General features: G+C 44.2%; 1 protein-coding gene and 1 long non-coding RNA gene across 2 annotated transcripts in view; one reads left to right on the forward strand and one right to left on the reverse strand.

Moving 5' to 3' along the window:
* The window catches only part of LOC307183071, a 65,670-nt gene that overhangs the window by 12,340 nt on the left and 30,772 nt on the right, over nucleotides 1–22,558 (reverse strand). The gene's annotated exons all lie outside the window — the stretch shown is intronic.
* LOC307181833 (alpha-1-antiproteinase-like) lies at nucleotides 201–5,780 on the forward strand (the record flags this gene model as incomplete). The annotated part of the gene is given in 5 exon segments (XM_079912743.1): nucleotides 201–410; nucleotides 412–799; nucleotides 2,341–2,596; nucleotides 3,750–3,897; nucleotides 5,565–5,780. Coding segments are annotated over 5 exon segments (1,218 nt in total).

Raw genomic sequence — 22,558 nt, forward strand, 5'->3', positions numbered from 1 at the left:
TTAGAATGGAACTTGGTGTATGGTAATCGCTATAAAGTCTTTGCTGTTGTTGAGTCTTTCAATGGTGCTGATGTAGGAAAGTGCTCGGCACATAGATGCTCCATAAGCTGTGTTTGCTTTGACATGGCGTCAATCGGTGGCCGAGGGGCTCGTCGTGTGGCCTGACCCGGGTGCGTTACCCTTCTCTCTGTTGCAGGACAATGGCATCCTCCATCACGTGGGGCCTCCTCCTGCTGGCAGGCCTGTGTAGTCAAGTCCCTGGCGCCATGCGTCAGTCCAGCCCTGATATTTATCAATACGATCTCCCACACTTCTCCAGCTTCGCCTTCAGCCTGTACTATGAACTGGCCCGTCAGTCCAACGACAAAATCATCTTCTCCCCAGTGAGCATCGCTATAGCCTTTGCGATGCTCTCTCTCCCTGGGAACCAAAGATGATACTTACATCCAGATCCTGAAGGGCATAGGCTTCAAGTTTAAGAAGGCGCCTAAGGCTGATATCCACAAAGGCTTAGGGAGTCTCCCTGAAACCCTTAAGCAGCCAAACAGTCAGTTCCAGCTGACCGCCAGCACCATGCTAATCATTGATGAGAATCCGAAGCAAAAGCCTGAGTTTTTGTACAATGTCAAGAAGCTGTACCACTCAAAAGCCCTGTCCATCAACTTCAGGAACATCAAAGAGGCCAAGAAAGAGATCAAGCATCAGATAAAGATAAGAACTCAGGGAATAATTGTGGATTTGGTCAAAGAGCTTGACGAAGACACGGCTCTCGCTCTGGTGAACTACATAATTTTTGAAGGTTAAGGTTGTACAAGTAGCCTGAACTGGTTCTTTAGATTTTCCTTGGCAGTGGAAGGAATGTAGCTATGGATCTCAGTTATTGAATTTTTTACACACAACCATTAAAAGACTTTGCATGAGGAAATCCCTGATGGTCCAGTGGTTAGGACTCCACACTTCCACTGCAGGGGGCACGGGTTCTATCCCTGGTCAGGGAACTAAGATCTTGCATACCATGCAGCATGGCCAAAAAAAAACACGTTGCATGATCAAATAAGGTTAGGAAATAGTGAGTCAAATAGTCAAATCATCATCTTCTCTGCAAGACTTTTCAGAGCCTTGAATGGCCTAATGTGCTTTGTAAATCCCTACCAGGGAGAGAGGCCAAATATGGAGTATCACATAATAGAGAGCCGTAGAAACAAACTTTGGCGGAGCATATGAAGGGAATAGGATTTCACAGAAGACACTTCCGACAGCTCTCGTGTAGCGGAAATAGTGACAGCTTTGGAGACTGAAAGACGAGCGCTCACATCCTGCCTCTATGACCTATTCGCTGTTGTTTGACTATGGGCAAGTCATTTTACCTCTTGGAGGTTCTAGGTTCCTACTTGTAATATGGACATAATAATGCCCTTCTTGTCAGAAGTTTAGAAGGAAAAAATAAGTTACAAAGAACATGGGACTATACGCTCACATAGTAGGTGTTCAACTAAACTTGAATCCCAGCCTACCTTCCTCCCTCTGAGTGATGAGAATGTCAGGACCTGTGGGCCCCAGAAGGTATTCTAAGGCAGTTTAAACAGTCCATGGAGATAGCCTAGGGTAGGGGAGGTGAGAGTCAAGGCCAGGAGTTGCCTCCTTCACACCATTGGCCCCTTGCTCTAGAGAGAGAAAAGTGTGATGGAGAGCGCAGAGGCTGGAGTGAGCACATCCCAGGTCCCAGCTCTGCTGTGGGACTTCACGTGGGTCTCGTCCCCTCCCCAGCCTCACTCTCCTCCTCCCAACAAATGGGAAAATTGGGCCCTGGGGTCCCCGAGGCAACCTGCCTTAGCAGGATGGTGACGTTCTCTTGGTAGAGCAGAGGGGGCACTTCCAAGGTATCTGCATTTCACATGTTAGTCCAGGGAAGGGCCATTAGAGTAGGAACAAGAGTGATTTCCCTGAATAATAAGAAGCACCAATTACCAAGGGGCAGGGAGACTCAGATGGGAGGTGCCCAGTATGACCTGGGGAGCTTCCAACCACTCCCAATAATTCTCAGCCTCAGACCACGCATTAACTAAACATCAAATCCAAGTAAAAATGTTTGTTCCGCCCACCCAGGTTGATGCCATTTAGCCTCTGCAATACAGAAAATCTGGATCCTCCTCTAGCCTCAAGTTATCTTCACAAAGCCCTTCAGGAGCCTGACGATTTCATTTTTGCCCCAATTTACAGAGGGCAAAGCTGAGGCTCAGAGACCAGCATCTCACCAGGGGGCCTCAGGGCTCCTTTTTCTAGCACACTTTTCTAAACCTTCTCCTACCCCTAGCTGCTGTGCACCTTCATCCTCTACAGGCAAATGGAAGGACAAATTCGAGGCTCAGCGCTTCCTAAAAGGAGACTTCCATGTGAACGAGAAGATCACGGTCAAGGTGCCCGTGACCAACCGCCTGGGCATGTTCCACCTGTACCGAGACAATGAGTTCTCCTGCTGGGTGTTGGGCAGAATGGCCGCCTTCCTGCTTCTGCCCAACCTGGGGAAGATGCAGCTGCTGGAGGATGGGCTCTCTGAGAAGAACCTCGCCCAAATCCTCAAATACCTTGAGATATGGTGATTCCCAGGCCAGGGCTGACCCAGGAGCAGCCCTACTGGGCCTGGCCCAAGGCGGGGAGGGTGCATAATCTTATGCTCCCAGACAGAGCATCCTTTCGGGAAGCATTGACTGGGCTTTGTTAGACGGACAGTGCCCGGGGTGAGGAGTGAAAGTCCTGTCCCTGAGGACTTCCTCCCCAGCCTGGACACTGCCCCTTCTCAGTGGCCAGTGCCCCATGCAGGGAGAGCAGCGCCAACCCATGTTGTGGGCAAACCCAGAAGGAAGAGGTGGGCTTCCCGGCAAAGGTGGCAGTTGAGTGTAGAGTTTCAGGACAGAAAGTCCACGGCAAGACAGGGGGGAAACCTGCTCGGAGAGGCCTGAAAAGCCAAGGCCCAGAGCGGGAAACTCCAGGACACGTTTGACACTGGTTCTGGATCCTCTGTCACTAGATGAGTGTGGTTTGACCAGGTTCCCATCATGCACCCCAAATTAGTGCATGTCTCTGTATTTGTAAATATGCCTTTGCCCGGATGAGCTATTTTATTGCATACAATATAAAACAAAATGAAAATACAGAGAGGTATTAGGTTAAAAAGCAAATAGAAGTTTTAATACCTCTTCCCCGCTCCACCCACACCCAGGTTCCCTGCACCAGAGGCTGAGAGCAGAGAACAGGAGGACCTGGTCTAGAACAGGTCAAACAGAGCCTGAGGTTCAGTCAGACCCTCTCGGGGCCACACCTTGTCCCCATCGAAAACTAGAGCTGAGCTCCGGTCCTGTGCAGTCACTCATTCATGGAACAGATGTCACTCAGGACCTGCCACCACGCCCCATGGTCCTCTGGGATCCTGGCCCCGGAGGAGTCCCAGTCTGAAGGGTGACCAAACCCTGCAGGGAAGCAGTGTGCACAGTCCTTCCAGAGGACACCCTGGATCCTCCAGGAGGCCTTATCAGAGGAGGTGGCATTTGAGAGGCTTTGCAGGACAAGAGGACCTCTGGGATTCTAGCATTCTCTGACCCCACGTGTAGAGGAACTACAGTAGAATAGACCAAGGCTGACCTCACATCCTTGCATGGGCAGGGGGACAGGGCGCCAGGTGCGAGGAGCAACCAGAAAAGGAAACACTCTCAATTCTGTGAAACTTTTTTATTTTCTCACCATTGTGACAGTTCTGCCAATTTACACTTGCCCAAACTGTCCATTTCTGGAACCTACGATCTGAAAACTCTCCTGGGTAAACTGGGCATCACCAAGGTCTTCAGCAACGGGGCTGACCTCTCAGGGATCACCGAGGAAGTGCCTCTGAAGCTGTCCAAGGTGAGCGTGTCCTTGACCTCTGTAGGTCAATGTGCACGGGGGCTGCAGCTCAAGGGTGAGGCTGAGGAAGGGACAGAGGGACACAGGCACACCTGCAGACTGAGGTCCCTGAGGAATGCCATCGCTCCACCAAGACTGCAATGTGGTCGGATGATGGAGGGGGACAGGTGGCCTCACATGCTTGGTGCATTTTATTTAAGGACCTCCTCTGAGGTTGTGTCACTCACCCTGTCTCATCCTTGGCCGGGGACTTCCCTTCTTTGGGTCCCGATAAACCCCTATTTACAGAGAGAGGCTTAGGCTCAGGGATTGCAAAGGACCTTTGGCCCTGCGCCTGTGACATCAGGAGCTACTGCTGAATCACTGAGTCTGAGTTACAGAGTGATTTCGACCAAAGATGCCATTTACGCAGGAGAATTACAGGTGCCCAGAGAAACAACTGCAATTCAGTGATTGACTGTGAGCTGAGTGCCTGGGTGGGGATGAGGCGTGTGAAGGTCCCCATCGAAGCCCTGGTCCCCAAGGAGTTTAGAATCTGGTCTACAAACAAGTGCAGAGCCAAGGAGACAAAGTACAAGAAAATCCGCCTCCTGAGGTGGTGGGTTCCTTCCCAGGGCCGTTGAGGAGGCTGGTCAGGAAAGGGTGAGGGTCCCCTCGTGGGTCAGACACAAGCCTTGAGAGCCATGCTTGTGTGTCTCCTGCAAGGAGGGGAGGACAGGCCAGGCGATGAGAGAGGCATGAGTGTGGTGTTGAAGCACAGAGAAGGGACCAGTTCCCCAGAGAGGGAAGGGTTAAGAATAAGAGTGTGGGATGGGGTTGGGTAAGTAGGTGTGACCAGTTGATGGAGGCTTACAATTACCAGATAAAGCTCTTCTTCTTGTTGTCCTTATTCAAACACTCACCCACAAATGTGAACCTGTCACACATGCACACACTTGTGCACACACACACACATTTATTGAGCACCTATACTGAGTGAAGTTCCTCACATGCAGCACCGTAGTGGCCCTGGGCCATCCTATCCCACAGGTCTGATTTTCCTATTTAGGAAACTGAGGTTTCAAGAAGAATAGTCTTGGAGGAGATATGGGGATATATGTTTATGTATAGCTGATTCACTTCGTTATAGAGCAGAAACTAACACACCATTGTAAAGCAATTATATTCCAGGGCTTCCCTGGTGGCACAGTGGTTGAGAGTCCGCCTGCCGATGCATGGGACACAGGTTCGTGCCCCAGTCTGGGAAGATCCCACATGATGCGGAGCGGCTGGGCCCGTGAGCCATGGCCGCTGGGCCTGCGCATCCGGAGCCTGTGCTCGGCAATGGGAGAGGCCACGACAGTGAGAGGTCCACGTATCCAAAAAAAAAACAAAAACAAAAATTATACTCCAATAATAATGTTAATTTTTAAAAAAAGGGAGAATAGTATTCTCCTTAGTGACACAGTGAGTTAGTGGGGAAAATTGGATTTGGACCCAGATCCTTGTCATGGAAAGTCATGTTCATTCCACTACACCATGTTGATTCAGTTGTGAATCTTGTGGTTCTTTATTTAAAATCCTCTGGAGAGAGCTCTTCCTTGAGCCCCAGGACAGCTCTCACCACATTGGGCCTTACCTCCAGGTCTGGGTTGGGGAAGGGTGCAGCCTGTCTCTGCCTCAAACAGGTCTCTGTCCTCTCTCCCCTCTGGGCCATTCATGAGGCTGTGATGAGCATCAATGAGAATGGGACAGAACACGCTGGGGCCACCCTCTCAGAAGAGAGTGCCTGGTCTGAGCATCTGACCATCAACTTCAACATGCCCTTCTTAATCATCGTCAAGGATGAAAACACCAACATTCCGCTCTTCATGGGAAAGGTGGTGAATCCCATGCAAAAATAACTTCCTCTCTGGGTTCAGCCTTCCATTCCCAGGCCAGGTCCCCTCCTTAGATGACATTAAAGAATGACTGACCTGGCGCAAGCTTGTGTGTGACATGTAAATCTCTCATCTTCTTGTCTCTGAGTCTCTCTTTACATTCACAGGATATGTGTGGAATCCGGGTCACAGCAATCTTTCATGTATCCACTTAATATTTATTAGGTATTTTCACTGTCCAGGCACTGCTCCAGGCAAGGATGAAATGTGGGCTGAAGTCCACAATTTATTTTACAGATATGGAAAGCTAACAATGACAGAGATGGACCACTCTGGAGGCAGGTGGAAAAACTTAATTGATCAGATTTTGGTAGGAGAGTGGTAGGCAGAGGGCAAGAGTAAGGCAAGGCTAAGCCAGGCAGACCACAAAACAGGGAGAGAGCTAAGGGGTCTGCACTTTTGTGAGGGATCATAGTCAGTTCAGAGTGTTAAAGGCTCAAGTCCACATTAAATAATAGTATTTGGACCTCTGGGTAGCTCAAACACTAAAACACACACACAAAAACATAAATGTTCTAGAAGAAAGTATTGGTTAATTCATTTATGGATATTGAAGTGGATAAGGCCCCTCTAAACATGACTGAAAACTAAGAAGTCATAAATATAAGGACTTATATATTTGACTTTATAAAATCGAGCTGTACGGCAAAAAAAAAAGAATAATTCAATTCACCAAGATGACATAACAATTATAGATGTATGTGTACCAAACATCAGAACTCCTAAATATATGAAGCAAACATTGACAGAATTAAAGGAAGAAATAGACAGCAACACAATAATAGTAGGAGAATGAATATCCCACTTTCAATAATTGATAGAGAAACCAGACAGAAGATCAATAAGGAAACAGAAGATTTGAACAACACTATAGACCACTTGGACTAACAGACATATACAGAACACTCCACCCAACAACAGCAGAACACACAATTTTCTCAAGTGCACATGAAACATTCTCCAGGGTAGACCTATGTTAGGCCACAAAATAAGTTTTAATAAAGTTTTAAAGACTGGAACCATACTAAGTCTCTTTTCTAATCACAGTGGAATGAAACTAGAAATCAGCAGAAAGAAAACTGGAAAATCCAGAAATATATGGAAATTAAACAGCTCAAACAACCAATAGGTCAAAAAAGATATCACAAGAGAAATTAGACTATATCTTGAGACAAGTGAAAATAAAAATACAACATACCAAAACTTATGAGATGCAGTAAAAATAGTACTAAGAGGGAAATTTGTAGCTATTAGCATTTACATTACAAAGAAGAAAGATCTCAAATCAACAACCTAACTTTACACCTTAATAAACTAGAAAAAAGAACAAACTAAACTCAAAGCTAGCAGAAGGAAGGAAATAATAAATATTAGAGCAGAGTTCAACAAAATAGTTTTTAAAATGGGGAAAATCAATAAAACCAAGCGTTGGTTCTTTGAAAAGATCAATAAAATTGACAAACCTTTAGCTAGATTGACAGAAGCTAAGGGAGAACACTCAAATAAATAAAATCAAAAATTAAAGAGGGGACATTATGAGTGACTTTACAAAAGGGGATTATAAGAGAATACAATGAAAAAACTGTAAACCAACAAATTGGATAACCAAGATAAAATAAATAAATTCCTAGAAACACACAACCAAGCAAGAATAAAGCATGAAGAAATAGAAAATTTATACATGATACTAGTTATACATGAACAGACGTATAACTAATAAGGTGATTGAATCAATAATCAAAAACCTCCCAACAAAGAAAAGCCCAGGACTGCATGCATTCACTGTTGAAATTCTATCAAACATTTAGAAAGAATTCACACAAATCCTTCTCAAATTCTTCCAGAAAATTGAAAAGAAGGGAATATTTCCTAACTCATTTCATGAGGTCAGCATTACTTAGATTCCAAAACCAGACAAAGACACTATAAGAAAAGAAAACTACAGACCAACATCGCTGATGAATATTGATGCAAATACCCTCAATGGAATACTAGTAAATACAATTTGACAGCACATTACAAGGATTATACACCATGACTAAGTGGGACTTATTTCTGGAATGTAAGGATGGTTCAACATATGAAAAATCAATCAAAACACCACATTAGCAGAATGAAGGGGAAAACACATGATTATATCAGTTGATGCAGAAAAATATTTGACAAAATTCAACACCCTTTCATGATAAAAAAAAAAAAAAAAAACACTCAAAAAACTAGGAATAGAAGGAAACTACCTCAACATAACAAAGCCCATATAAGAGAAGCCCACAGCTAGCATCATACTCAATGGTGAAAGAATGAGAGTTTTCTTCTAAGATCAGGAACATGACAAAAATGCCTGCTTTCCATCTTCTATTTAACATAGTATTGGAAGTTCCCACCAGAGCAACTAGGCAAGAAAAAGAAATAAAATGCATCCAAATTGGAAAAGAAGTAAAACTACCTCTGTTCAAAGACAACGCAATCTTATACATAGAAAGTTCTAAAGATTACACACACGCTCACACACACAAACTGTTAGAACTAATAAATGTATTCATTTATTAGTTGTAGGATTCAAAATCAACAGACAAAAGCCAGTTGTATTTCATACATTAAATTTCCAAAGGAAATTTCAAGAACAATTCCGTTTACAATAGCCTCAGAAAGAATAAAATACCTAGGAATAAACTTTCATCAAGGAGGTAAAAGACTTGTACACTGAAAACTACAAAGCATTGCTGAAAAAAATTAAAGAAGAGGCAAATAAATTGAAAGACATTTCATGTTCATGGATTGGAAAACTTAATATTTTTACAATGTCAGTACTACCCAAACCAATCTAAAGACTTAATGCAATCCGTAACAAAATCTCGCTGGTATCTTTTGTAGAAATAGAAAAGTCCACCCTAAAATTCACATGGAACCTCCAAACATCCAAAACAATCTTGAAAGAGAAGAACAAAGTTGGAGGTTTCACATTTCCTAATCTCATAGCTACAGTAATCAAAAGAGTGTGACGCTGGCTTAAAAACAGTCGTATGGACCAATGAAATAGAATAGAGAGGCCAGAAATAAACCCTCACATATATGGCCAAATGATATTAGACAAACATCCTAAGACTATTCAATGGAGGAAGGATAGTCTTTTCAACAAATGGTATTGGGAAAACCAGATATCCACATGTAGAACAACGAAGTTGGACTCTTACATTAAACCATATACAAAAAAATTAACTCTAAATGGATCAAAAACCTAAATGAAAGAGCTAAACTATAAAACTCTTAGAAGAAAGCACAAGGGAAAACTTCAAACATTGATTTAGCAATGATTTCTTGGATATGACACCAAAAGCACAGGTAACAAAAGTTAAAATAGATTAATTGTACTATATCAAAATTAAAAACATCTATTCATCGAAAGACACAATCAACAAAATGAAAAGGCAACCTAAGGAATGGGGGAGAATATTTGCAAATCATGTATCTGACAAGGGGTTAATATCCAGAAATAAAAAGAACTCTTACAACTCAATAACAATAAAAAATATACAACCCAATTAAAAATGGGCCAAGAACTTGAACAGACATTTTTCCAGGAATATATAAACGGCCAACAATCACATGAAAAGACACTCAGCATCATTAATCATCAGGGGATTGCCAGTCAAAACTACAGTGAGATACCACCTCACACCATTAGGATGGCTATTTTTATAAAAAGAAGAAGAAAGGAAAAGAAAAAATGTTGGCCAGGATGTGGAGAAATTGGAACCTGTGTGCATCGTTGGTAAGAATGTAAAATGATGCAGCCACTAAGGAAACAGTATGGCAGTTCCTCAAAAAACTAAAACTTGAATAACCATATGATCCAAGAATTCCACTTCTGGATAGAGATCCAAAAGAATTGAAAGCAGGGTCTCAAGGAGATATTTGTGTATTAGTGTCCACAGCAGCATTATTCACAACGGACAAAAGATGGAAGCAATCCAAATGTCCATCAACAGCTGAATAAATAAACAAAATGTGGTCTATGCTTACAATGGAGTATTATCCAGCCTTTAAAAGGAGAGAGATCCATGCTACAACATGGATGAACTTTGAAGACATTACACTAAATGAAATAAGCCAGTGACTAAAGAGAAAATACTGTATGATTCCACTTATATGAGGTACCCAGAGTAGTCAAATTCATAGAGAGGGAGAGCAGAACGGTGGGTGCCAGGGGCTGCAGGCGAAGGAATGGGAGTTGATGTTTAATGAGTATGGAGTTGCAGTTTTGCAAGATGAAAAGAGATCTGGAGATTGGTTGCACAACAACGTGAATGTTCTTAATGCTATTAAACTGAACACTTAAAAAGTTGGGATTAACATATACACACTACTATATTGAAAATAGATAATCAACAAGGACCTACTGTATAGCACAGGGAACTCTACTCAATACTTTGTAATAACCTATATGGGAAATAGAATCTCCAAAATGTATAGGTATATGTGTATGTATAAGTAAATCACTTTGCTGTACACCTGAAACTAACACAACATTGTAAATCAACTATACTCCAATATAAAATAAAATTTTTCTGAATTTTTTTCATGGCAAAATAAAATAAAATAAATGTTATTCTATAGTAAGTGGGCATACATAGCACCAATAAAAAGTAACACATTTTCTTTTGAATTGCATGAAAAAAACTGGTAAGACAGTAAATTTTATGTTATATGTATTTTGCCACAATTAAAAACAAAATAATACAAATTATCTTTAAATGTAATAATAATAATAATTGTATAACCAATATTTTCTAAAGAAGCCAGTGAAATTTCCAACACTTTGAGTTAAAACTCACAATCCTACGGCTTTAAAGGTAATTTCACATCAATTGGTTTAAAAATATAGATTCAACGCCATATCAAAAAAATGCCACAAGCAAAGCCAAAGAACAAACTGAGAAGCTGTATACCAGATATGACAAAGAGAATCATTTTAATTTTAAAGAACTCCTTTAAATCTATAAGGAGACAGTAAGTAATCCAGTAGAATAACGGGCAAAGGATTTAAGCAGACAGACTACAAAAAAATAAATATAAAGAGCCAACAGAGGGCTTCCTTGGTGGCGCAGTGGTTAAGAATCCGCCTGCCAATGCAGGGAACACAGGTTCGAGCCCTGATCCAGGAAGATCCCACATGCCGTGGAGCAACTAAGCCCGTGCACCACAGCTACTGAGCCTGCGCTCCAGAGCCCGCGAGCCACAACTACTGAGCCCATGTGCCCAGAGCCCATGCTTTGCAACAAGAGGAGCCACCGCAATGAGAAGCCTGCGCACCACAACGAAGAGTAGCCCCCGCTCGCCACAACTAGAGAAAGCCTGCGCATAGCAACCAAGACCCAATGCAGCCAAAAATAAATAAATCAAATAAATAAATTTATTTAAAAAAATGGCCAATGGAAATATGAAAGAATTCTCAACCCACTCATTATTTTAAAAACACAAGTCAGAGTGCCACTTTTCACCTCTGATTGGCATAAACATACAAGGCTGACAATTCTTATTGCTGATTTACACGTGAGGAAACAGGCATTCATACAATAGACTGGGGGAGTGTAAGTTTGTGCAAGATCTTTGGAAGATAATTTGGTAACATCTATTAAAGTTTAAAAAAAAAAAACTAACTTTGACTCAGGAAGTCCACTACTGGGAATATATCCCATGGAAATATTTACAAACAGCAAATGTTAAAAAAAAAAGTCTTCTTTTTAATTTCAGCATTGTTTGAAGAGCAAAAAGTCTTAAAGGTCCATAATAATAGGAAATTAATTATATAAAATTGGATAGAGTGTCACGCAACCTTTTTAAAGTATTGAATATAAGGCCAGTTCTGCATAGGTTGATAAGGGAAAGCCTCTAAAAGAAAAAATACAGAAGAGTATACATAGTACGATTTCTTCTGTAAACACATACATTCATTTATCTCACAATTATTTACTGAGCACCTACTATGTTCCAGGCATGGCTGTGCAGCTATGAACAAAACAGACAAAATCCCTGTCCACAGGAACTCAGTGGGGGATGCAGGGATGATCTGGGTAAATCAATACCATGCATAGAATAGGAGAAGGTGATGAGTCCAACAGCAAAACAATAATGCAGGGACAGGGCATGGCGAGTGCTAGGCTGTGAGACACACTTGGACAGAGTGGTCAGGGAAGGCCTCACTGAGAAGGTGGCATCTGAAACCCAAGGCAGGTGTGAGAGTAAGCCATGCGGGCACCTAATAGAAGAGCAGCCAGGCAGAAGGACTAGGAGGTGCAAAGGCCCTGAGGCAGGAATGTGTCTGGCATGTTCAAGGGAAGCAAGGAGAAAGCAGTGTGCCTAGAGCAGTGGAGAGCAGGAGAGAAAGAGAGGAGCAGAAGAGGGCAGAGATGTGACTACAGCACCTGGTTTGGGGAGGGGGTGGGGTACGGGTTTGTACATCATACACGTGCATGGACTGGCTTTCGTTCTGAGTGACCTGGAGCCCACAAAGGGTATCCCACCAAGGCTCGAAGTGATTTCTATTTTGACAGAATCACATAAAGATTCAGGAGGCAGATCACCCGCCATTTTGTCTGCTTCTTTATAGTTTTCTATGTATCTAAAAAGTATTGAATATTACTTTAAGAATCAAATGGAAGGGGATGGTGGCAAGTGGACGGTCAGAGAGGCACTTCTGTCCTAGACAGAGAAGCAGGGCACGGGGCCTGAAGAAGGATGTTACCCTTAAGGCATTTTGTTGGGGTCTTCATTTCTATTACCTGGGAGCGGGGAAGGTTCCTTGGTGAAATGGGTTTGGAAAACTCTGGGTAAGTCTTTACTGAGGGACTTCTCAGCTCCTTTCAAATATGACCATCCAAGTGAGAGAGACAGTATGCAGTGTTTCCCAAAATTATTTGACCATGGAACCCATTTTTTTTTTACAAATCATCTCTAGGGTTCCACGGAATCCACTTTGTAAAATGCTGCTGTGGGTGAGAAGGCCGTTGAGGGTGGGTAGTGGCCAAGGCGTGTTTGCCTTTATGCAGCTCACCCAGGCAGCGGCAGGGGAATTGGTTGGCAGGCAGGATGAGGTATAAGGAGGTCTGAGAGCTTACACTCTCGTCACACAGATCTGTTGCCCCTTCTGGGCAAAAATGTCCTTGTGCCCAGAGACAGTGATTCAAATACCAGATGCCCCTGCGCTCTGAGACTCTGGCATTCACTGAGGCAGCGGAGTGGCATTTGACATTCTTGGTTCAGAGGGACAGCACCTCATGCCGCTGACCAGAGACCCAGTACACCAGCCTCCTCCCCGGGCGTTAACTAGAGGGCAGCTGAAGTGCAGTGAACAGAGAGGACAAACAGGATGGTTGGCTGGGGAGGAGGTGGTCAGGCCCTGATTACACAAGCTCACATCACCTTGGGCCTGTTAATATTAACTCAATCCCCAGCCTAGGGGAGCATCAGAAATCCCCAGAGTCACTGCCCTGATAAACTTTGTTCTGTTCAAGTTGTTGGCTAGATCTTCAATGATATTCACTTGGCCTTAGATTGTAATCTTTTTTTTTTTTTTTTTTTTGCGGTACGTGGGCCTCTCACTGTTGTGGCCTCTCCCGTTGCGGAGCACAGGCTCCGGATGCGCAGGCTCAGCGGCCGTGGTTCACGGGCCCAGCCGCTCCGCAGCATGTGGGATCCTCCCGGACCGGGGCACGAACCTGCATCCCCTGCATCGGCAGGCAGACTCTAAACCACTGCGCCACCAGGGAAGCCCTAGATTGTAATCTTGCTGAGTTCCCCACAAATATGCCGCTTTCATCCCCTGTGGCTACATGCTGGGGACCATGCCTCCCATGGGGCAGGGCAGTACCAGGTGGAGGACCGAACGTGAGCAGAAACCCAGCAGAAGAAACATGAACAGCCAACCAACGGCCTTCAGGACAATTGTCACCTTGAGCCATTTCAGTAATCAAGCCATCAGAGCTGCTTCTAAGAAGAATGTATTTCTTCCTGGCGGGCATTCCCTGTCACTGGAGTCTGGATATATTTTTGATTCCTGTCATTGCTCAATAAGCTAAGCTTATGAAGAAGTAGATTCAGTCAACCAATCAGTCTTTCATTCAACCGTCTTGTACTAAGTGCCAACCACATGCCAGTCCTGGGCTATACGTTGTGCTAGGTGTGAGTTCCATGTAAGTTCAGTGAATAATTTTGAATTACAAACTTATTTGTAAAAAGAAGCGAGGGCTTTGTAGATACTCTATTGCCCTGCCGCTTCTTTCAGAGGATTGTCTTCGGGGTCAATAAGGACAATGGTACAGGCTGTGCACTGCACACGGGTGCTGGCAGAGATAGCATGGGGCCTGAAATCCATCCCAGCTACACTCACCAATTGGTACACTGTGGCATGTGGTGACATCCATCAGGTTAAAAGATGTTCTTTTCAATTTGCACAAAGATACTGTTACTCCAGATAGCATGTGATAAAATGAGCATATTAAAACGTTAATGGAAGAATCTAGATGGTAGATTTAAAGTGTCCACTGTAAAAATCTTTCCACTTTGCTCTATGTCTTAAAACTGTCATAATAAAATGGTGGAGGGGGTCAGAATACCATTCCTCATGAGTTACGTATGACCCAAAGAGATGCTGTTATGGGTTGAATTGTGTCCCTCCAAGATTTATACGTTGAAGTTCTAACCCTCAGTACCTCATTTGGAGATAGGGTCTTTACAGAGGTAATCAACTTAAAATGAGGTCATTAGCCTGGGCTTTAAACCAATATGACTGGTGTCCTTATAAGAAGGGGAAATGTGGACACAGAGACACGAGCTGAGAGGGAAGATGATATGAAGATATAGCAAGAACACCGGGTGAAACTGAAGATGGTTAATCTACACACCAAAGAGAAAGGCCTGGAACAGACCCTCCCCTCACAGCCCTCAGAAAGAACCAACCTTGCCAACAGCTTGATTTCAGAGTCCTAGGCTCCGGAACTGTGAGACAATACATTTCAGTTGTTCAAGGCACCCAGTGTGTGGTACTTAGTTGTGGCAGCCCTAATGCGGATGCTTTTTCCTAGTCTGCACAGAGCGAGGCACCCTGAAGGCTGGCAGTATCCTGATCGCCTCCTTGAACTCCCAGAGTGGATGCAACTGTAAGGAGGGCTTTGGGCAGTGTTTTAGTAGATAGACTTCCTACTGAACGATTTGAGGAGCTGGGAACTGACCACAGGCTAATGCTTACCTTAGGAAGAAATGAGTGACAATGAAGAGAAATCACTGCCCGCTGGGATTTAAAGGCCAGCTCATGCCCAATAATGGAACTAAAAGCAAAGAGCTTTTGCCATTGTTGACTTTTGACACAATAACATTCCACAAATAAAGACATAAGACAAGGTTGTTTAAAAACCCACAGGAACCCAAGTAACCAGGTATGGTGAAACAGTGGTTGGAGTCTGGGCTCCGTTCCTGGCACTGACCACTCACAAGCTACATCGCCGTGGCCGAGCCACCTGAACTCTACCTTCTCGTTCACAAAGACACCGGTCATTGGGAGGCTTAAGTAAAGCATGACATGTAAAGCTCTAAGCACATAGCATGTGCTTAAGAAATGGGAGAAAAATCCAGAGACAGGAGGAGATAAGTCTCCTGAGGACTAACAAACAGGCTCAAAGGCTTGTTTGCTCAATAAACAAACGGCTGCAGGTGAAGGTCAGCAGGACTGTGATGTCAAAACCACTACTCGGCTGACATCAGGGGTTTATTCCCATTAGACGCTGTGAAAGTTGGCTATGATTTCTTGTTAATCCTGAGAAAATGTACAGTGACGTAGGAAGAATACACGCTCATGAGGCAAGAGAGGGGATTCTAATTCTCACTTTTTCTCAGGATGTGTAACCCTTGGTAAGTCCCTGTTATCTCTCCCAACCTCTACTTCCTCATCTATAAAATGAGAATGTTGGACTAGACTAAAAATGGCAAACATGGGGCCATAGGCAACTGCTTCCAATCTCACATCCACAGCAGACATCACCAATCGACCACGGCCTGATTGTCATCTTCATTCAGGCACAGTCTCAGAATCCACTATGATGGATCCAAGATGGCAGCTCAGATGGAAACCATTTACTGTCCTATCCTAGGTCATCTCTAAAATGCCTTACAGTTCCTATGTTTTCTGGGCCTGATTCCTCTCCTGGCTAGACATGACTTCACTCTGCATGCTCCAAAACTTTCATGGGGAAATTATTTGGGATATTTCACGTTTGGGGTCTTACATCTTAAAATTGTCCTATCGCTCCACATCTCCTTCCCCCAGACTGGATGTCCAACATCTTCACCAGCATCCTAGGTTTTGGTAACTCCATTATATTAGTAACCTGGTTCCCTCTGCTCATGTCCGCGACAGTCATGGTTAATGGATTAAGGCACTCTCACACAGAAAGATGGAGTCTCAAATGCCTTTTTGTTTTGGCCACGCCATGCGTGGCTTGTGGAATCTTAATTCCCTGACCAGGGTCCACAGCAGTGAAAGCACCGAGTCCTAACCACTGGACAGCCAGGGAAGTCCCTCAATTGCCTCTTCAACTCAGTCTCCCAGGCAGCCCTTACCAATTACTTGACATTGACATATAGATAAAAACCGTTGGCCATTTTGTCCCAAGAAAGTATGTCCAAAGAAACTCGAGAACAAGTTATTAAACCAAGAAGAAACTAGCTCTATGTGTGTTTGCTAGCTCTATGTGTGTCTGTATGTGTATGTATAGAGATCAGTTTCAAACCAGTGCCAGATGAATAGCTTTCTTTCAACACTCAAGACTGACTCTTCCACTTCTCTTACCTCTGCAGCAACCTCAGAATGTGCCCATTCCCAAGAAGTCACCTATCATAGTAGAATACACGTCTGGGTGTCACATAGCTTTGTGTGCCAAGCCTGCCTCAATCTCTACAAACTGTTTGCTTTTGAACAAGTTACTCAATCTTTCCTGGGCTCATCTGCAAAATAGGACTAATGCCTTCTCATAGGGTCATTTTAGCAGATAGCACATATCCTACCACCTGCAAGACAGTCAACAAATAAGTAAGATTAGCTGCTACTCTTGCGTGTATCACTATCATGATTAATACTATTTCTGTATTGATCTGTGTGTCCTTGAGCTTTGGCACAGAGAAATATGTCTGAAGAAGTACCAAAGGGGATTAAAGATGGGTAACAAACTCGAGGAGTACTGGGTACTGACTCTGCTTGAGGCACTGCTCAAAGTTTGCTTGGCCCAAATCCTGCTCATCCTTCAGAACTCAGCTCAAGTCCACGTCCTTACAGGAGCCTGCACTGAATGGGGAGCCTCTACTCTGCCTGGTGGAGGAAGCTTAATCTTATTAACTCTAGTTGAGTTCTGTTCATTCAACATAAACTCTGTCGACTCAGAATTCTTTCAGTCAAGTCAGGGTTTCCCCAGTCCAGAGTTTTATACACTCTACTCCCCTTCCCTGAGGTGTTTAAGTGTGGGGACAGTATGTATCCACGGCCTCATGTGAGATGAGCTTCATGAAGGCAGTAATACGATTACTCTACATCTCCCTTCAATGCCCATCCAGGGTTAAGCATAGAGCAAGTGCTTCAGAAGTGGGTGAATGGATGGGAGGATGGATGGATGGATGGATGGAATGGATGGGAGATGGATGGATGGATGGGAGGATGGGAAAATACTTTCCCCACAGACCTCTGTCCTTTCTCCTCAGCTTCTCTGACAGTGTAGTGAGGCCAACCTCCTTGGTCAGGTCAGGTCAGCAGTTCCTCTTCCTCTAGTTCCTCGTGCACCAGTAAGCACTGCACACTATGCACCCAAATGATGTAGGCACAGTGGGCTGAGAACTGGAACATTTGCCTGGGGAGGGTACAGCCTGACCTTCCCATGTGTTTCTGCATCCCTGACCAGAAGCATCTTTTGATGTTGGCTACCCGCTCTGATCCTCATGACAGTTGTCCATGGGGGCCAGCCTTGAGGGTGCTGTGGGTGCATCCGATTCCTTGTACCTGACTTGTAAGTAAAAATTACCTTCCCCTAACCTCATATCTGGTCCCCACAGCTCCCAGTTACTACCTGAGGAGATAGTTCTCCTTGTAAGCTGTGGGCTGGGGGGTTGCCATTAAGGGGAGGGGCCAGAGCAGCGGCACAGGACTTGCAGGGCTCACATGCAGGTGGGTCTTATTGTAGGGAGTCACCTGATTCTGAAATAGAGAGACGTGAAGGATAAAATCAAGTCTTTGGAGGCAACAGGCCTAGAGTCGAATCCTGGCTCGGTCACTGGCTCGCTGTGGACCTTGAATAAGTCACTTCACCTCCCAGGAACTCAAATATTTGCAGGAGTTTGGTTGTGAGGATTAAATGGAGTCTTACTCAGAGTCCCCACAATGGTTCAAAGGATGAGACTTTTGCAAAAAGACTATGTAGACAGATGTGGAAAATGTTAAGGGAAAAGCAGGAGGGTGTCTGGTGAGACACCCAGAGGTTGGCAAAACCAGGAAGCTCTTACCTGCCCAGAGTTGAAGGGGCAAAGGAAAGAAACAGTGAGAGGAGGAGCCACGGAAGGAGTGGCTGCCTGGAAGGGTCTGAGGTGGCGGAGGGATGCAGCCACTCCAGAGGCACCGAGCTGAAGCAGGGAGGAATGGGAAGAAAGAGAGATAGCAGTACAGGACATACGAGTCGGCGTCTCAGAGCACAGAGCGTGGCAGAAGAGGGCAGATGATGGATGCGGGCAGGGGGCTGGCAAAGAGCCTGCAGAAAAGATATTGCTCATAGTAAAGGCAAGAGGCAGGTCCTGCTGAGCACTACACGCTATTGCATTTCATTTCGACTCATAGAGTTTAGCCCCGAGTGCATAAGCGCAACGCTACTTGTGTTGTTCGTTTAATGGACTTTCTCACTGATCCAGAAGGTGAATTCAGATTCTGAACATGTTTAAGAAATGGGGGATCAATGACCCCCATTCCCACCCCTACCCCCAAGTTTTCTGTTGTGATTTGTTTAGAATAAAAGTGTGTATTTCACCAAATCTTAAAGCGCTGTGAGCAGTAGCTCCAGAGATGGAGAGACCAGTGACCAGAGGAGAGTGGAGGGATGGCCCGGTGCCCACCCTGCCTGGCACAGGACCCGGAGTGCTGTGGGAAACCCAGGAGTCCTCTCTCTCCATCTCCCATGGACCCTGCCCAACCCATCTCCACCCCTCTCCCTCTGGACCAGCTGCCAGCTTCCATCCAAATGATGACAGATACCCCCATTCCCCCTGCTCATAGGACAAAGGAGGCAGCCACGAGACAGGGGCAGTCTCTCTCAGTCCCAGGACAAATTCTGAAGGAAGAGTCTGTTTGTCCTGGATCGGTTGTCTGCTCCAGACCATCAGAGTGACTGGAGGTGGGGAACACATCTATAAAAACTAATTTACAATTGCAACCAAAAAGTGGGTGCAAATATACGATACAGTATGGAATGTTAGTGTAACAGGAAAAACAAGAACTGTATGAAAAAAGTCACTTTTAAAAGGCCTAAATTATTAGAGAGCTATACCACATCCCTGGCTTAAAAGATTCACGTTTAGAAAGAGAGACATATGCCTTCAAATTAATAGTTCTTATTGAAATCCCATCTAGATTTTTTGAATTTGGCACATCGATTCTAAAATTCACCTGATGGAAAAAATCCACCAAAAAAAGCTGATGATTTTTGAAAAAGAAAAACAAATGACTTGCCTTGCAAAATATACAAAATATACATTTATACACCATATAAAATGTCTAGAAGAATCTGTGATAAATGGAATTTTATAGAAGACCATGATAGCTTTTCAAATCCATGGGGAAATATTAGTTTAATCCATGCATGCTATCAGTTCAATCCATTGTCTATTCTATTTGGGGAATGGGATACTTGTATTCTTACTTCACACCAAATGCAAACTAAATTCAAAATAGATTAAAGAGCTAAACATAAAATTATGAAATTAAAAATACCAGAAGAAGAAATGGTGCATGTGGTTTTTTATCATCTTAGGATGGGGAAGGATTTCATCAGTGTGATGACACTGGCAGATCAGAGTAGATAAAATGTTAAAACTTCTTTATGGTGAAAGACAAGATGACCAAAGTTAAAAGACAGATGACAGAGTGAGAAGAAAAAATATTTGCAATATTTATGACACAGGTTTAATATCCCTTATGCATATAAGAATTTCCTACAACCCAATCAAGAGAAAAAAAGACAACAGAACTACAAAAATAAAGGACAGTGAAAGGCTATTTCCATCAGTTAGACAGTCAAAAATAAAACGATGCCAATATTCAACATCAGAAAGAGCATGGACGAATACACACCTCTACCCCGTGTTTGTAGGAGCATAACTGATACAGATTTTTTGAATGGCAAATTAATAGCATCTAGGAAAATTCAAAATATGCATACCAATTTCATAAATAAACTCTAGAGAATCCCTCAATTTTTGATATATGTACAAAGATGTTCATGGCAGTATTCTTGGAAGAGCAGGAAAAAAATCAACACCCACCTATGAAAGATGATTCAATGATTTATAGTAAGTAAATCCTTCCTACCCAATATACATAACCATCAATATAATGAAGTAATTTGTACCTACTGACAAATTAGTGAAATACATCTGCCTTATATTGTTAAATTAAAAAGTTTGGAACAATAAGTAGCATATAATTCCACTTCATTTTGAAGTATGTATGTAAAATTACCCATACATATAAGTATGTTCTCTGTGTAGATAGTACATATTCAATTCACATATAGATCCAAATTTTAAAAATTCTAACCCAACCTTTGACAAATTCTTAAAACTGATAACCTCTGGGGAACAGGAGTGGAGTGAGCAGGTAAGGAGCTGAATTTTTACATTTTATTGTAAACATATTTTATTTTATTTTTTTATATCTTTATTGGAGTATAATTGCTTTACAATGGTGTTAGTTCCTGCTTTATAACAAAGTGAATCAGTTATACATATACATAAGTTCCCATATCACCTCCCTCTTGCTTATTATAACGAAAATCTAAGGACACCTGCGGGGTATAGTTAGGACTTTTTTTCTACACCTATAGGGCTATTGAATACCTATTGCATTTTGTCCACCGTGTTCTCACATCAAGCCTCACACAGGTCCAGAGTCAGGATTCAAACCCGAGTCTGCCTGACTCCAAAGCCGGAGCCTTACCCAGGCACCCACTGTTCCCTTTGAATTTCCCATTAAAGCTGCCCCGGGGCAGTCGATGGAGGGGGAGAGAAGAGCAGTGGGAAGCGTTCTGGAGCCTTGCTGGGCTGCACTAGGTCGCTCTGTGTCTCTGTTGGTCCAGGATGGCGCACCCCACTCTCTTCTTTTGTCTGCTGGTAGCCAGGCTGGGTCCCCGTGCCTGTGACCAAGGGGCTCCTGACCAGGAAAATCGTCCAACCTCAGTGACCCTGTTGGCCTCCTCCACTTCCCTGAACAATCCCCACTTTGCCTTCAACCTATACAGGCAGATGGTGGCCACAACCCCAGGCAGGAACATCATCATCCCCCCCGCCCCGTGAGCATCTCCACCCCCTCAGCCTGCCACTCTCCAGGCCAGGCCCGCAGTGTGCACCCAGGGCCTGGAGGGACTGGGGTTCAGCCTGTCCCGAGTCCCAGACAAAGGGCTCCATGGGCACTATAGTCAATTCCTCCGTGCCCTCCTTCCTCCCCCTGGGGCATGCCAGCCAGACGTGGCAGCATGCTGTTTGGGGACCAGAAGCAGTACCTGTACAGAAGTTTGTTGATGATGCCCAGAATCTGTACCACGCAGAGGTACATTCCCCTTCGGGAATGACCGGGTAGCCAGGGGGCAGATGGATCCTTTCACTTCAAGACTGGGAAGCTCAGGGGGCTTCCCTGGTGGCGCAGTGGTTGAGAATCTGCCTGCCAATGCAGGGGACACGGGTTCGATCTCTGGTCTGGGAAGATCCCACATGCCGCAGAGCAACTGGGCCTGTGAGCCACAATTACTGAGCCTGCGCGTCTGGAGCCTGTGCTCCACAACAAGAGAGGCCGCGATAGTGAGAGGCCCGCGCACCGCAATGAAGAGTGGCCCCCGCTTGCCACAACTAGAGAAAACCCTCGCACAGAAATGAAGACCCAACACAGCCACAAATAAATTAAAAAATTTTTTTAAAAAGACTGGGAAGCTCGCCCTGGAGTTACAGACACTGTCTTGATTCTGACCAGTTATATCTTCTGTAAAGGTAAGTAATCCTCTAAGGATTATTTAGACCCCTTTGCAATTTATTACAAAGTTAACCCATCTCTTGTCCAAGATGGCTTTCCTCTCTCCCTCCTGCCTCACCAAGACGTCATCTGTGGATTAACTCCTCTCGCTCCCATACCTCCAACCTCTCTTCTAGAACCTTCACCTGAACTTTCCAACTCCAGTTCCCTCTCCAGCGACAGCCCCAGCTCTCTCCTTCTCATCACAACCAAACTTTTAGGAAGTAGTGCCTGCCACAGACCTCTACATAATTTGTGCAATGAGTACTTGGTGCCCTTGTTCAAAACTCACATTTCAACGTGGTGACAGCAGAGTACTTAAACCACATTCCGGCCCTTGTGGCATCCCAGGTGGCACCTCCTCAAAGCCAGTCCTGCCCACATGAGCTGTCCCAATTTGCCACTCATTCCACCAAACATAAGCCTTGCTTCTAGGTCC

The sequence above is a fragment of the Stenella coeruleoalba genome (genome assembly GCF_951394435.1).
Source record: "Stenella coeruleoalba genome assembly, chromosome: 2".
Classification (NCBI taxonomy): Eukaryota; Metazoa; Chordata; class Mammalia; order Artiodactyla; family Delphinidae; genus Stenella; species Stenella coeruleoalba.